Source organism: Hippopotamus amphibius, chromosome 7 (assembly GCF_030028045.1).
Source record: "Hippopotamus amphibius kiboko isolate mHipAmp2 chromosome 7, mHipAmp2.hap2, whole genome shotgun sequence".
Classification (NCBI taxonomy): domain Eukaryota; kingdom Metazoa; phylum Chordata; class Mammalia; order Artiodactyla; family Hippopotamidae; genus Hippopotamus; species Hippopotamus amphibius.
The window spans coordinates 110,356,509-110,371,547 of record NC_080192.1 but is presented as its reverse complement, the minus strand read 5'-3'; the positions used below and the strand labels follow the sequence as shown (position 1 = coordinate 110,371,547).

The 15,039-nt window shown below is 57.4% G+C and overlaps 1 protein-coding gene across 3 annotated transcripts in view; it reads left to right on the top strand.

The window, feature by feature from the left end:
* Positions 1–15,039, top strand: part of TTC7A (tetratricopeptide repeat domain 7A) — a 122,709-nt gene that overhangs the window by 90,519 nt on the left and 17,151 nt on the right. For all 3 annotated transcript variants that reach the window (XM_057740788.1, XM_057740789.1, XM_057740790.1), the window contains 3 exons: positions 3,446–3,562; positions 7,040–7,137; positions 8,801–8,935. In XM_057740788.1, the coding sequence (XP_057596771.1) occupies positions 3,446–3,562; positions 7,040–7,137; positions 8,801–8,935 (350 nt within the window). The remainder of the gene's footprint in view (positions 1–3,445; positions 3,563–7,039; positions 7,138–8,800; positions 8,936–15,039) is intronic.

Genomic DNA, 15,039 nt, shown 5'->3' with positions numbered 1-15,039 from the left:
GAAGAACTGGGCCACCCATCCTGGCAGATGGAATGGAGAGGGAGCCCTGTGTTCTAGCAGGACCAGTGGTTTTGTTGTCTTAGAAGAGCGGCGGGGAGTGGGGTTGTCTGCTGCTCCCCGTTGCCAGGCGGAGAGAGTTCAGCGGTGACTTAGAGGCGTGGCCGCTGTGTGTGAATGACCACGTCCTCACAATGTTCTAAAGGCCATCGGGGGGTGGGGGTGTTGTGAGGACACACAGAAGGTCAGAGGCTGACATCTGGTTAGGAATTGGCTGGATGTCAGAGGGCAAGGCTGAGCCCCAGCAGGGGTAACAATGTGAAACAAAACATGGGTGAGCCCAGGTGCCTGTCCTGCAGTCCAGGGAGCCGCTTATACCCTGTGAGCAGCACACGGGTGCCCAAGGTCATGGGGAGAGGCGGCAGCAAGGGAAGGTGGTGCACAAAGGCAATTGGATTGATGTCACGGACATTCGGGGCAGGGCTCCTTGTTGAGGAAGATGGTTCTGGCAGCACTGAAGTGCTAGACCAAGGAGTTCTCAGGAGCTAATCTGGAGACTCCCAGGATCTGGGAGTGAAGGATCCAACAGGAGGGTGACTGTTCAGCGCTTGCCCCAGCCCAGAAAGGACGTGGTTGGGTTGAGAAATTCCGCTCTGGGTCACTCATGCTAATGGAATGTCAGCAGCCACAAGGATAAGAGCCTGCGTTGGTAGAAGTCACTGTAACGCCAGCTCAGCTTTTGGCCACTTCTGTTCCGGCCACATGGTGTGGTCAGGTCTGCCATGGACCCCTGCTGGTTCTCAGGGATGCAGGGAGCAGGAGGGGAAAGAGCCCTGGCAGAGAGGGGTGTGCTGCAGAGGCGGTCTGTCTGGGGAGATTTGGGAGCAGAGGAAGCTGCAGGGCTGGTCTGCCCAGGGAACCGTCCAGGGAACCAGCTCCCAGTCGCCCTGCCCAGGGCACTCTGCTGCCCTGGAGGCACAGCCTCGGAATGGACTAAGCCTGGGTGTCCCCGCCGCCCAGGGAGGGGCTGTCACTCCACCTACACCTGTGCCAGCCTCTGCCCCCCTCCCCCCACGCTTCGCTTCTCTCCCCTAGCTCCCAACCATATCCCACCCCACCCTCCTCTTCATCAGACACCAGCCCTGGCAGGACCCCTCGTCTGTTCTTTCCATGCACTGAGTCTGATCCAAAAATACAGCGCTGGCTTCTCTGGGCAATCTCATTTTTAGCACTGATTGTCACCTTGAAGGCAGAAATTGTGTCTCCTAATTCATGTTCCTAAAGCAGAGGCTCCTAATACGTGCGGAGTGTTGGACCTTCTGAGAATCCAGGAAAGCGGGGTGGGGATGGCAGCTCCAGTGTCCCCAGCAGCCCCCACCGGGGTACTGAGACCACGTGCCTGCCCGGGCCCGTGCATCCTGCACTGTGGGGAGCATGCCTTCTGCCCTCTGGACCTTGTAGGCCAGCGGGGTGATGCGTTAGTAAATGTTCTAAGGAGGGCTCAGGGCATCCTGAGATTCTGGGAGGCTTCCTGGGGGAGGTGGGATTTAAAGTTGAGGGTGGGGGAAGGGGTGAAAATAGAGAGGAGAGGCCACGTGGGGGTAGGGACAGCTCTGTGAGCAGGGGCAGAGAAGGGACATGGATTTTTTTTTTTTTTTTTTTTTTTTTTTGGCTGCGCCAGGTCTTAATTGCAACATGTGGGATCTTTTTCGTTGTGGCATGTGAACTCTTAGTTGCAGCATGTGGGATCTAGTTCCCTGACCAGGGATCGAACCCGGGCCCCCTGCATTGGGAGCACGGAGTCTTAGCCACTGGACCACCAGGGAAGTCCCAGGACCTGGATTTTTGAGGAAAAGTGAGAAAGAAAAATAATACTTGCCCAGAACCCGAACCCTCTCCACTGAAAAGAGGCAGATTCCACCCTTTTTATTCTCTACCAACAAGTCACAATCCAAGAAAAACAAGGTGTGAGAAGAAAGGACTATCAAAGTCCTTTATGATGCTGGAGGCCCAGGGCTCAGTTCAGGCAGGGGAGGCCAGGGCCCTGACTGAGGGGAAGGTCGGAGGGAAAAGCACCCAGATGGAGGCCTGGCCTCCCAGGGTGGGGCGTGTCCCCTATTGCAGCCTCGCTCCTGGAGGTGCACCCTGTCTCCATACAGGACTCAGCTTCCATGATCCAGAGGGCCTGTGTGCCACCCTCAGGTGGGCTGGCAGAAGCAGCAGGCAGCAGTCAAGTTCAGGGCCTGACACTTGGGTTTGCCCAAAAGCAGTGCCGTGAATGAAAGGGCATCAGTGCTCACCGCCCGCTGAGAATCAGGAGTCGCAGCCTTGTTTGGGCCTCAGTGTCTCAGCCAAGTTCTCTGCAGGCTTCCAGGCAGCTGGTGTGCGTCAGTGTGGCTGGCAGCACCCGCGGTAAAAAGATTGCAGTACTTCCGTATGTGTTGGTAAATAGCCACTGCCTTGACCCTCCCCAGACTCCCCAGCAACTGAAGATCTAGCACTTGGCACCGCAGGGTGTCCTGGTCATGCTGAACCGGTGTTCTGATGTCTCTGCTGTATCCAGAGGGGCGGCAGCCATCCACCCCTACTGTGGTCCTGCCTCCCAGTGGGACCAGCCCTTTCTCTCTCTTCCCAGCCCCTCTCAGGGCCATATCCCTGCTGTTCTTACCCCAGAGGACTTCAGGTTTGGGGGTTGACAGAGATTCTAAAGTTCCTAAGTGATGACTGAATAAGACTGCATGTCACTTTCATCCTATTGAATACATAAGGAGAGCTGGCAATTTTAGGCTCTCCAGTGAAGAATCCTTTGATAAAAACCTGATCTTCCTCAGGTATCCAGGGTCAGGACACAGTTTGCGTTCAGTTAGATGTTAACTGAGCACCTGTTGCCTGCTGGCCATGGTGGAAAGCAGAACCCTGCCCTTTTGTGACCTTCCCACCAGTTCCTTGCTTAGCCTCATTCCTTGAGTCAGAGTTTCCTTCTGGGTCTGTCTCTTGTATAAGGCCCCATCACGGGCCTGGGCAAGGTAGGGGGACTTGTAAGTAGAAAGATAGCCATGTGTTCACTGAGGATGCTGCAGCGCTGTGGGGGGGGGGGAGGGACAAAGAAAGCAAGACCATAACCACCCTGGACAGTGCTTCAGAGGGCGGGCGGGATGGTGCACCATCAGGGGACGAGCACAAGTGACAGGGACGCCGGCAAATGCAGAAGAGTGCTCTGCGCCTTGGCAGAGAGGGTGGAGAAACTGAGGCACAGGGAGACCGCAGGATGCAGGGGTAGGGCTGAAGCTGCTGTGCTTGTGGGCACTCTGCCTTCTGAGGGCTGGGGAGGTGGGCAGGTGGGGGCTGCTCTGGTGGGGCAGAATCCCTTGGGATTCCATCCTGGAGGAGAAGCCAGGGGAAGGGGCCCCCGCAGGTGTTCTGACTGCCGCTCGCTCTCTCCCCACAGCCTGATGTTCACCAAGGTGAAGCTGGAGCAGGTGCTGAAAGGCCCAGAGGAAGCTCTCGTGACCTGCAGACAGATGCTGCGGCTGTGGCAGACCCTGTATAGCTTCTCCCAGCTGGGGTGAGTGGCTGGTCCCTCGGGACAGAGTTGGGAGGTGGTGGTTGCTAGGGCAACAGCCCACAGCTGAGTGGCCATGATGCCTGGTGGATAGGGGTAGTGAGAATGATGGAGAGAGTAGGACTGACTGCTCCTGGGGCCTTTTATATCCCTCCTTTAATTTTAACCTTCTGACAATCCTCTATGAAGGATAGAAAGAGGCCATTTAGAAAACCAAAGTTCAGAGGGGTAAGAAGGAAGAGAAATCATTATGAAGCATCTCACCCATCAGCTGCTTTTATCTTATCCACTATCAAATTTTCATCCTCACCCCAGGGGGTAGACTGAGACTCAGAGACCTTATGTAATATGCCAGCGCCACTCTCCTGTAAATGGTGGTGGTGGGGCTTCAACCTGGGTCTCCTGAGCCTCAGCCTGTGAAGCCTGTTACTTCTTTCCTGGTTCCATTTGGAAGGTGGGAGAGGAGGAGGAGGAAGCGGAGTCCCTGGAGGGCCCCCCACTCCTCCCCACTCACTCACTGTCGCCACATATCCTGTCTCCTGCTCCAGTCTCCAGCCCAAGCTGGACCAGAGCAGGGCACTCTTGTCCAGGCTGAATCTGTAGAAAGCCTTTGCTCAAACCTACTGGGACACCTGGGCTCAGCCTATGCAGCCCAAAGCAGAAATGGGCCTCGTTTCTGAGTGGGGCGGTGCACTGCCTCTTCCTGGTCCTCCGGGACCACCTCCTCCCCTTGTTTGGCTGTGTCATCTCCTCAAGGGACCCCACTCTGGTGGGTATTTGTATTTTCACAGAGACGGAGAGCCTAGCGGCCTCTTACAATCCCCAGAGGAATATCTCTAAAGGTGCAACTTACAGAGGCGGGCCCGGGATAATCTGATGGAGTAACACCCTCGGGCAGGGTAGGGTGAGCCCTCTCTTTGCAGGTCTCTGGGCCTGGGAGATTCCAGGGCCGAGCAGGACCAGTGGGTGGAAGTTGCTAGCAGGCGGCTCTTGGGTGAGGGACTTTTCAGAATGGAAGTGGGGAACCATCTGGCAGCTGGGTGCTGTGAGGGTGAGGGCCAGACTCTGGTGTGAGGGGTGCCCGCATTTGGAGGCCCTTCGCTCTGCCACTCACTGGCTGTGACAGGTGCGGCAGGTGCACAGCCTGGCTCCCCTTGCAGAGAGGAGCTGTCCCCAGAGCTGGCAGGGAGCGCCTCTTAGTCCGGTGGCTGGTTGTCTGGCATCCAGGCGATCATGGGGGGGGCCCCTCTGAGCCGCAGCCCTGTCTCCGCGTGCGGGGCTCAGCCTGCGCCTCCCCTGCGGGAGCAGCAGAGCTGTAGAGCCATCAGGTGCTCTCCAGGGTGGGGCGGTTTGGTTTGCCTTGGGATCTTTTCAAGTCACCACCCACACCCTCATCTCTGGGGAACCTCCCGGCCCCCACCACCCCGCGCCCAACCCAGGGTGGAGCAGGGTTCAGCTTGGCCAGCTACCTGGAGGCAAATTGTTGGGACCAGAGGGTTGCATCCACTCCCCTCCTGGCTTTCCCAAGAATAGAGAGCATTCTTTCTGAAGCTGGAGCCACAGAGCAGAAATTAGTACTTGTAAAATCTGGGTTGGGGCAATCAAGGTTCAAGGCCAGAATCCACAGCCTGAAGGTCTCGCCTGCCCTGCTCCACCTCCCGCTCTGCTCGCTGGCCTCCTTCCTCTGCTCTGCCTGGACCAGCCCACACGGCCCCTCAGGGACCCTCTAGTGCCCGGCTTCTGCTACCCCAGCGCAGCCCTCTCTCCATCTGGGTCTCTGTTAAATGCTCCACTTGGACCGTCTCCTCTCAAATGGCTGTCCGGTTCTTCAGGGTAAGCGCCTAGTACCAGGTGGCAAGAGGTCCCCGAGATGAGCTGTTTCTGGAGCTCTGGGAGAGCTCCCTTCAGGACGAGACGCTGCCTCTGCAGGTGCCGGCATGGGCTGGGCCCCTGCCCGCATTGTCACTTCAGTGCTCACCACAACCTCGAGAGGTGGACATCCTCATGCTTGTTAACTCCACACAATAACCGAGATCATTTCAAGCAGAGAAGACTAAGATCTAGACAGGTTAAGGAGCTTTGCTGACGGTGACCCAGCTAAGGAGGGTCGGCCACGTGGCTGTCCCCCAGTGTCCCTGGCTCTTTTGCATCCCACTCAGGTGCCTCCCAGGAATGCGAAGGGGGTGTGAGAGGTAAGAACCAGACCAACCCACTGTGTTTTTGTGGATGGCTTCCTCTAATGCCCACAGACATGGCTGTGCACCCACAGGACCAAGTTCAATGTGAACCAGAGTTAGGATGGCAAGGCTACCCCAGCCCTGGCGTTCTTTATGGGACCATCGTCTTGGTGCCCTTCTGAAGAGAGGAGGCCTCTGGCCACCGGCTGGGCCTGACTTCTCCTCTCCTGCCCTTTCCACCTCAGTCCTCTAACCTTCTCAAGTGAGCAGGTTCAAGGCCACGGGCACCCCTGGCAGTGGGCAGGGGCTGCCTGGGGGCTTATGTACACCCCAGCATGGGCACAGTCAGCTTTGCTGCCTTTCTGATCTGACAGCTTCTCCACATCCCACTCTTGAGAAAAGAGAAGCCTCCCTAGCCCTGTGGGATCTTCAGGGACCTGGGGAGTTGGGAGGTGGTGATAGAATCACCATGCTTATTTACCTGCCACCCCAGGGTCCCCTCTGGCTCCTCCGGGGCCACCCTGGCATCCCGGGGCAGGGGAACCTGAGGCAGGGAGTGGCATCTGGGCCCTCCTTCCCTGGAAGGTGAGCTAGGGTGCAGGCTGGTCTGCAAAACCAGGCCTCCCTTGGAAGCCAGTCCACAGTGCCCACTCTGTGCCTGGCTCTCTTCTAGACGTTGAGAGGGCAACAAAGGATAGAAGAGGGAATAGATGGATGGGAGAGGTTCTCATCCTTGGTGTACATGGTGCAGGGATCTACGCTGACGGAGAGCAGGGAGGGAAGGCAGCATGAGGGTAGGGGAGCCACAGGAGCCTCTAGATGGATGCGGGGCCCTCGGGCTGGGTTCTAAACAATGGAGAGTTTGGGTGGGCCGAGGAGAACAGCAAGAACATTCTTGGTGGCAGCAGCATGAGTAAGTGTGTAGCTTTGGAAACAAAATGCAGCAGCGTTGGGGACTAGTGAGGAGACTGATGGCCCCACAGGCACACAGCAGGCAGCCTGTGTGTGTGCACGTACGTGTATGTGTGTGCACGCATGTGCGTGTGTGTGCATGCGTGTGCGTGTGTGCGTATGCGTGTATGAGCATGAGTAACATCATGTCAGTTTAGCGTCTGGGGTGAGCCCGATTCTAGACTCCTGAGCGTGAGCTTCGATCTGGCCTGCTGCGCCGCTTGTCACCATCCTTCCTAGTGGTCTTTGGCTCTGTGCTCGGGCCTAGACGCTCAGCTCCTGGGTCTGCCTGGCATGAGGCGCTCTGCCAGCCCTCTGCCTCACCAGGGCCTGGCCCTCCCTTGCCTTCCAGAGGCCTGGAAAAGGATGGCAGCCTCGGCGAGGGCCTCACACTGAAGAAGCAGAGTGGCATGCACTTGACTCTGCCTGATGCCCACGATGCAGACTCCGGTAAGAATGTGCCCTGTGGGCAGCCGTCCGCGTGAGCCCACAGCTCTCTCTCCCAGCCTGAGCATCTGCCCGGCCCACCCCAAACCCACCCTACCTCCTGCCGGCTGCTGCCCATGGGCCTGTGCTGAGGAGCTGCCCTTGGGCCTCTTCGGGGCCCATCCTGGCAGGATAGCTGCTGGCCCTGGGGCAGGAAGTGGGCAGCTGGCATAGGCAAGGGAGGGACCCCACCACCTGCGTGGGGAGTGGAGAGAGTGGCTGTGGAGCACGGGCTAAAGCTCAAGGCCGAGGTCTGCCACGGTAACATCCACAGTAGATCAAGTCAAGTAGAAAGGAAGTCAGCCGAGCTTCTGTTTGCAGCTATAAGCCCAACGCTGATTGTTGTTTCCTGGAAAAACTCACCCTGACATCCACGGCTTGTGAAATTCAAACGAGTTCAAGATCTGCAAACTCACATGCTTTAAACCGGGACCTGAGGAGTACCTTCCTCAGAAACACAAGCAGAATCAGTCACGGGAATGAAAGTGTGAGGGAGCTGCATCTGCTGGTGTCGCTCATCTTTTCCACTTCCGTGGCCGCGAACCAAGTTGCGCCTTCGCTGTCAAGTGACGGAGCTGATTTCTGAAGCCGCGCCCAGCACCTGACTGGAGAGGCACGTCTGCGGAGCGCTGGGCTGGATGTGGAGCTGCTGACTCGGAGGAGGCAGCGTGACGGAGAGGGTAGCACCTTGGCAGTTAGAGAGGGAAGAAATCTGGACAAAGTTATTAGGACTCTGTACACTCGCCTTATAAACTGAAATCATCTGTGGCTTACCCGGAGGTCTCCTGAGTTTATTGGAGCCTTTACTGCCTCTGAGAGAAAAAAAAAAGTGCTCGCATTTCACCTGCATGTGAATTGTAAATGTCAACGGCTTATATATCCTGAACAGGGACCCATGTCACTCAGAACTGTCACAGGGAGAAGTACTCCAGAGGGCACAGGGTCCGGCCTGAGCTGCTACCCAAGGATCCTTCAGAGCCCAACCTCAATGGGACCTTTCTATAAAAAAATAACAGACACTTGTGAAAACAGAAAGTAAAAATATAAGAGGAAGAAAGGAAAAGTCGTCCATCATTGCATCACTCAGACCTTAATAAATGGCCTGACTTTCAGAAACATGCCCATATTTGTTTGTAAAAATGTGATCATACTCTTTGCAGTTTGCTTCTTTTTACCGAACTATGTCAACATCTTTCTGCATCGATACCCATACTTATGCATCGTTATTTTCACGACTGCATAGTCTTGTATGATTATACGCTCACTTATTTTTAATAAGACCCAACTGGCGGACATTCAGGACATTGCTGTCTTCGGTATCCCAGGCAGTGGTGGAATGGCCACCACTGCCAACATTCATGGTGTTCTTCCTTAGTGACTGACGCTGAGAAGTGGGCTCACCGCCTGATCGCCCGTCAGAAAGCTCCTCTCCCCAGCATGGGTGAGGGTGCGAGGTGGGCCCCTCCTAGTGGGTCTGTGCGCTGTTTTGTGGCTGCCGGGCCAGGCTGCCCTGCCCTGACTCGGCGTTGCCTGTCGCTCCTGCTGCAGGGCTCTGCAGCCACTGTCCCCGGAGCTGCAGTGGGCCACCCAGACCCTGTGGCTCAGCCCCTCCCATCTTGCCCTGCAGGCTCTCGGCGAGCATCATCCATCGCGGCCTCCCGGTTGGAGGAGGCCATGTCGGAGCTGACCGTGCCCAGCTCGGTCCTGAAGCAGGGCCCCATGCAGCTGTGGACCACGCTGGAACAGATCTGGCTCCAGGCTGGTGAGTGTCCCCGGCCCCAGTGATACCCGCCCCCCTGCCTGCGGGCCACCAGGACCCCCTCTGGCTCCTCTGGGTCCACCCTGGCAGTCCAGGGTAGGCAAGCTGTGTCCTGAGGAGAACTAGTCAGGACTCAAACCCCTGAGAACTCACGGGAGAGCTGGAGCGGAGGTGAGGCATGCTGGCCACAAGAAAGCGAGAGCTGGTGGTCAAGTTCGTGGAAGGCAAAGGGCCGGTAACGCTAGGGTTGCCATCGGGTAACAAGCTCTGTCAGTAGCTAGTGGGCACTGTTGCCGCCGTGGAGGTTGGGGGTCGGTTCCTGTTGGGGCGGCAGGCGGCTTCAGTCTCACAGCTCATTTACCGCCTGTCCTCATGTAAAACGAGCGCGTGTGTGTCAGGCCGTTAGCCCCTAGGAGGTGCTCGGTACATGGTTCTTGTCCACTATAGTGACGGCAGAGGCAGAGGCAGGACGGTACCCCCAGCGGTGAGGGTCCGCCACCAACCCGTGATGCTTGGCTAGAGAATGCTGAGGAGTGAGTTGCTGAAGTGATTGGAAATTGAACCCCACAGTGGTGTGCGAGGTGGGTTAGAGTGCAGAAAGAGAGAGGCAAGGCCGGAGACGTACCTGAATGAGATAAAATGGCAGCAGCCAAAGAAAGAGGAAGGCGGTAGGGAACGTGGAATCCTACACACGTGTGCCAGGCCAGCGTGCTCCCCTGACCCAGGGGGGAAGCGCCTCACCTTCTACTGATCCCCCTCCTGTCTGCCCCTCCCAGCAAGGGGGCCGTGCCGATAGCCCCGAGGGCAGGTAGAGAGGAGACAAAGTGGATGTTCCATTCCTGGGACCTGCGGGTTTTGCAGGTCAGAGTTAGAATGTGCTCGTTGATTGAGGATCTAAGGTTCCCCGCTGCATGGATGTCACATATGGACACATTCGTATGCAGGACGCCCCCACTCTCCCCTCCACAGGCTCTAAATCTGGGGGAAAAAAATTGACCAGGATTCACAGAAAGACTAGACCGAGAAACATGTTAATAATGCGGATATTGGCCCAGTGAGCATACCAGGCTCCCTTAGGATGCGAGGGACGCGGGGACTCTGCTCCGCCGTCTGCTTGTTGCATCTGAGGTAGGAAGGGGAATGTTGCAAAATCCAGAAAAGGTAGCAAGCAAGGCCTCCTCTTAGGCAAAGAGGCCCCTGCCATCTTCTAAGACATGGAGCCGTAACAGCGCCCATCGGGCACACGGGGCCCCAACCCCACCGGGGCCCGGGGCAGAAAGCTGCACCCTCACGGGGGCCTCACCAGCTTCACGGAATGTGTCAGCAGTGCAGTGGTGAGGGATGGGATCCGGTTGCTGCGTGCTGCCTGCTGGGGCGCTCCCAAGGCCTTTTGTGTTAGTGATTTGCCTTGGTCGACGACTCTTGGCAGATGAGAGTGTTTCTGCATTTCACAAGGCTGCTTGCATCGCTGAGAAATGCCACTTTCTTGGTGCTAGTATATTCTGGTAAGGACAGAGCCCTTCCTGAGACCTATCGTTAGACTTGGGAATTTCAGTATAAACACACCCTTCAAGCCTTTCTTCTCTGGACATTATCCTAGATGTTCAGCCCACAGAGAACTCTGAGAACAAAATCTGAATGCTTGGAACGTGGTGCCAGGTGAGGGCTGGGCAGTGTGGCCTCAGGAGGCAGGTGTGGGGGGGTGTGACCAATCCAGAGTAGCGGCGGCCTCTGCAAGGTAAACACTTCTTTTTCCTCTTGTAACAATTCAGAGATGGCAGCCTTGCCTGGAATGACAGCTCTGCTCTCCTGGTCCAGGGACCCAGGTTCCTTCCATTTTGTTGGCTCTACTCTCACTGGGGTGCCACTCGTGTCCTTGTGACCCAAGGTGGCTGGCCACCACATTGACATTCCAAGGCGTAACTATGAAGAGTGGGAGAGGGGGACACCCCTTCCCTGGAAGGACACATCCTGGAATCTGCACACTTCACTTCCCCTGATGATCCATTGGCCAGAACGTAGCCACATGACCAGACCTACCTGCGAAGGACTCTGGGAGATGTCATTATTCCGGGTGTCCACATGCCCCATTAAAAATCAGGGCATCTATCATGACAGAGGGAAGGAGGGATAGACTGGTGGGCAGCTGCCACCCGGGGAAGCAGGAGGATATCCTGGGTCTTTCATTCTGGAGAACCTTCACTGCATGCGCCCCCTGCCCTCCCCGGGCCATCACCATCACCAGCAAGCATGTGGTGAGCGCCCCCTGAAAGAAGGGCTGCCAGGAGCAGATCACCGAGGCAGTAACGTCTCCCTAGGCCCCCACGCCACCACCTGACCCAGGCTGACGTCATCAGCACCCTCCCCCTCAACCCCCACCTCCCATGTCTAAGAATTCCTCCAGCTGCAGCACATTTACAGAAAGGGAAAATTGCCCCCCGTATCAGTTTGGAATGAGCTCGTCCCCCTGGTTTGGTTCAAGATAAATTGCATCCCAGTCCTTTCTGGCAGTAAATTCCATCACTAACCCACTCTTAGGTTGGGAAGTATTATATCCTTCGTCTCCCAACTGTCATCCTCCCCTCCCTCGTCAAGCCTCCTTCCCATTCCAATCTGATGTGAGAAGCCTCCCAGAGGGTTTCCACCCAAGAGATGAGTTTCAAAAATGTTGCCTCTTTGGCAGTGGGTTTATGTGGAAACGGGAGACACACCCGGCTCCATGGGTGCTCCGGGATCCCGAGTGTCGAGAGGGGCTTTCCAGAAGGGCAGGATGACCCACCTCCCTCTCCCGCTGCGGCTGTGTCTCTGGGAGCTGACCGTGTGCAGAGAGAAGGAAGTGGGTGTAGGGAGTTCCCCTGCCCTGGAGGCCCCGGGGCTCACGGGCGGCCGTGGACTTGCCCTGGGTCAGGGGAAGGTGGCCGAGTCTCAGCTCCCAAATGGCAGATCCACGCCGTCTGGGTGCTGGTGCCCTGGCTCTTTAGGGGGCCCCGAAGGTGGACGCTACCCCCACGGTCGACTGGGCTGACTGGGGACCTGGGGTGGGGCCGTCAGGCTGTGTCTAAAGAGGGTGTGTATTACAAAGTTACAGTCAAAGCAGAAGCTGTGTCTGACCCTTGGTCGCACATGCTGTAATTCGTGTGCTTCCCTCTTTCCTCCCCATTTCTCCCCTCATCTTCCTCCACTCCCCCGTCTCTCCCGGCGCCCTGCCCTTCTCCCTCCAGCCTCTGTGCCTGCTTCCCACGGCCTCGCTTCCTTGGCTCCCGGTCGTCCTTCCTCCCTCCTCTCCGGGAGGAGAGCCCTCCCGGGACAGGAAGTCCGGAGGCCAGGCCCATACAGCCCTGTGTGGCCTGAGGCAAACAGCGCCCCTCTCTGGGTCCCAGCGATGGAGTGTCTCAGACCAGCCTCCCCAGAATTCCCTTCAGACCTTTGGATTCTCCATGTGACTCTCCTGGCCGTTCCCCCTTCCCCCGTCTTGTGTCTCGTTCCTCCTCCCCGCCCTTCCTCCTCCTCTATTCTGGGCATCCGTATGTCCTGATGGTTTGCTCCATGGGGAAGTGCATATTTCCTTTAGGGGACAGCTTTGGAGACCCCCCTGGGGCTCAAGGTGGATTCTTTTCAGAGTCTAACCTTTTCTTCTGCCCTGGGGGCCCCTGCCCTTTGAGCCTGACTGGCCCCCCTTCCTTTCTGGGGTCTCACGGAAGGCCTCTAGGAAGCTCATCTCACCTGGGGAGGTCCCTCCAATGCCTTGGGCTTGGCCCTGGGCCCTCCCTCACCCTGCTCCTCAGCTCGGGACCAGCCGAGCAAGGCCCTCCTTCCTGCAGAGCGGGCTTGGCTCTGTCAAGACAGGCAGGAAGACTGGAGCCAGCTCTGGGTGCAGGGTTAGATCAGGATGCCTCAGAAAAAAATAATCAAAGGGACTGTTGCAAAGCTCCAGGGAACAGATGTTTTCCATTTGAAGCCTGCTGAGAGAAAGCACAGAGGGGGGCGGGTGGAGAGAGATGGAGGGAAGAAGAAAAGCGGAGACAGACAGGCAGACAGGAGAGGAGGTCAGGAGTAGGCAGAGAGGGAGACGACAAGAGGAGCGAAAACCAGAAGGGAGGGGGAGAGAAAGGACCAAGGGGATTAGAGAGAGGGGCCTCTGACACTGAGGGGGCAGCAAGGCCCCTGTTTGCTAGAATGACGACCTCGACTATGAGAATTCAAAGAAAATCCAGTAACAGTGGTTGCTCATCCAGCCCTGGCCGGAGGGGGCTGGGATGGGTGTGGGCACCTCGCGGCTCTGGCAGCCAGGGCTGGGAGGTAGAGGATCAGGCAGTGGGCGGGCACCGTGCCACACGGCTCCTGCTGCAGCCGAGGCCGGCTGTCTGGGGAGCACCATGTTTGGTAAAACGACTGCCCAGGGACGCTGAGGCTAGGAAAAAGGGGTGCACGGCAGCCCCCGGACCCGTGGGTCTGTGTGTAGGTCCAGGGCCCCGCCCTGGAGATTGGGCCTGCCAGGGGCTACCTGTAAGGCGGCCAGCAGACCTCACTTCTCGGGCTCTGTTCTGTGTCGCCTGGTTTCCTGCCTAACTGGTAATGAAGTCCATCGGAACAAAGCAGCCCTACCTATTTTTCAGGGTATGCTCTCTGGTATGTGGCCAGGACAAGGCCCAGGGCCCTGAGGAAGGAAGGAGGTGGGGATCCCTATAATTGAAATCTGTTGATGTGAAGGCACTGTGAAGAGTTCCCAAGGGAGGGACCAGGGCAGCCTCCAGAGATGGGGCTCAGGATACAGGGCAGCAAGTTGTAAACAGCTTAATGAGCTGGGCCAGCACCAGGTGGGCAGGTGGGCCAGGCCTGAGGCGGGCCTGCTGGGACAAGGTCCAGGGGAGTGGAGAGCCAGCCTCTGGGCTCAGCTCCTGGTGATGGAGGAAGTAGCCCTGGGGGCTCATGCAGGACAGGCCTCCCCACCCCCAACACTCACACCACACACTTCCTTCTGCTTCTCCTTTCTCCTCCGTGACCCTGAAAAGTCCTGCTGCAGTGGAGCCCAGCCCTCCAGGTCACACAGCCTCCCTTCTCCTCTCTGCCAGTCCAAGTGCTCCTGTGCCTTCAGGCCCCGGCTCAGATGCCACCTCCCCCAGGAAGACTTCCCTGACTACGCCAGCACAGCTAGGCTGACCCCATCTGAGTGCCCAAAACACTCAGCATTGGCACTTGTCACGCCACTGCCCTGGGTCACTCCAGTGGTTTGGCGGCTCAGCTGCTCTGCTTTCCCCACCTCGTCTTTTTCTCCTTCTCATGAGAAGGCCAGCACACAGTCAGTCCTCAGCAGCTGGACATTGGATACAGGTATGAAGGCAGCCAGCGGAGAGCCTCAGGCAGTAGCTCCGAAGGGAACACAACAGCAGAACAGAGGAGAGCGAGGCTGAGATAGCCAGACCCCTGACCATGGGGCCAGCCCTCCCTGCCAGGCCCTGGGTTCAAAGCCCAGCCCTCCTGGCCTGGCCTTCCCAAGCTTTCCACCTTGGGAATCTCCCATGCAGGCCACCTCTGAGGACAAGAGCTTGTGTTTCTCTTACACCTTATCATGGGAACCAGGCTCTTCTGAGCTTAATTTGCTGATTCTCTCCAATTCTCATCTCCAGTAGAAAGAAAGAGCACCCTGCTCAGAACGCCTTCTGCAGTATTCAAGCTACTTTGATGACAGTGGACCTTAGACCGCATTCATGCTGGGTGTTCCCCAGTGCTGTGTGCTACAGTCAAGGCCTTAGTTAGGCCTCCTTCCTGCTTCTTGTTGAAACAATAAGACGGGCTGCCGGGGCCCGGGCTTTCCACCGCTTTCTGGGAGCTTTCTTTGGGAAGTCTGTATTCCACCCCTCACCCCCAGACCTAATCTGAACTAGTGTAACCTCAGCTCTCAGCCTTTGCTGGGAACAGCTCTTGGCAAAGTCACCAGCCAGGCTCTGCTTGCCCTTCTGTGCTCCCTCCCATCTGTGTGGGGCACCAGCCCCAGAGGGACAGCCAAGCCCAGGCTGCCACGAGAGGAAGGCTGAGTGGGCTGCGAGGCAACTCCAATGAGCCACGTTTCTGAAAGTGCCTCCGGTGGACGTGTCCCTGCGCAGCGT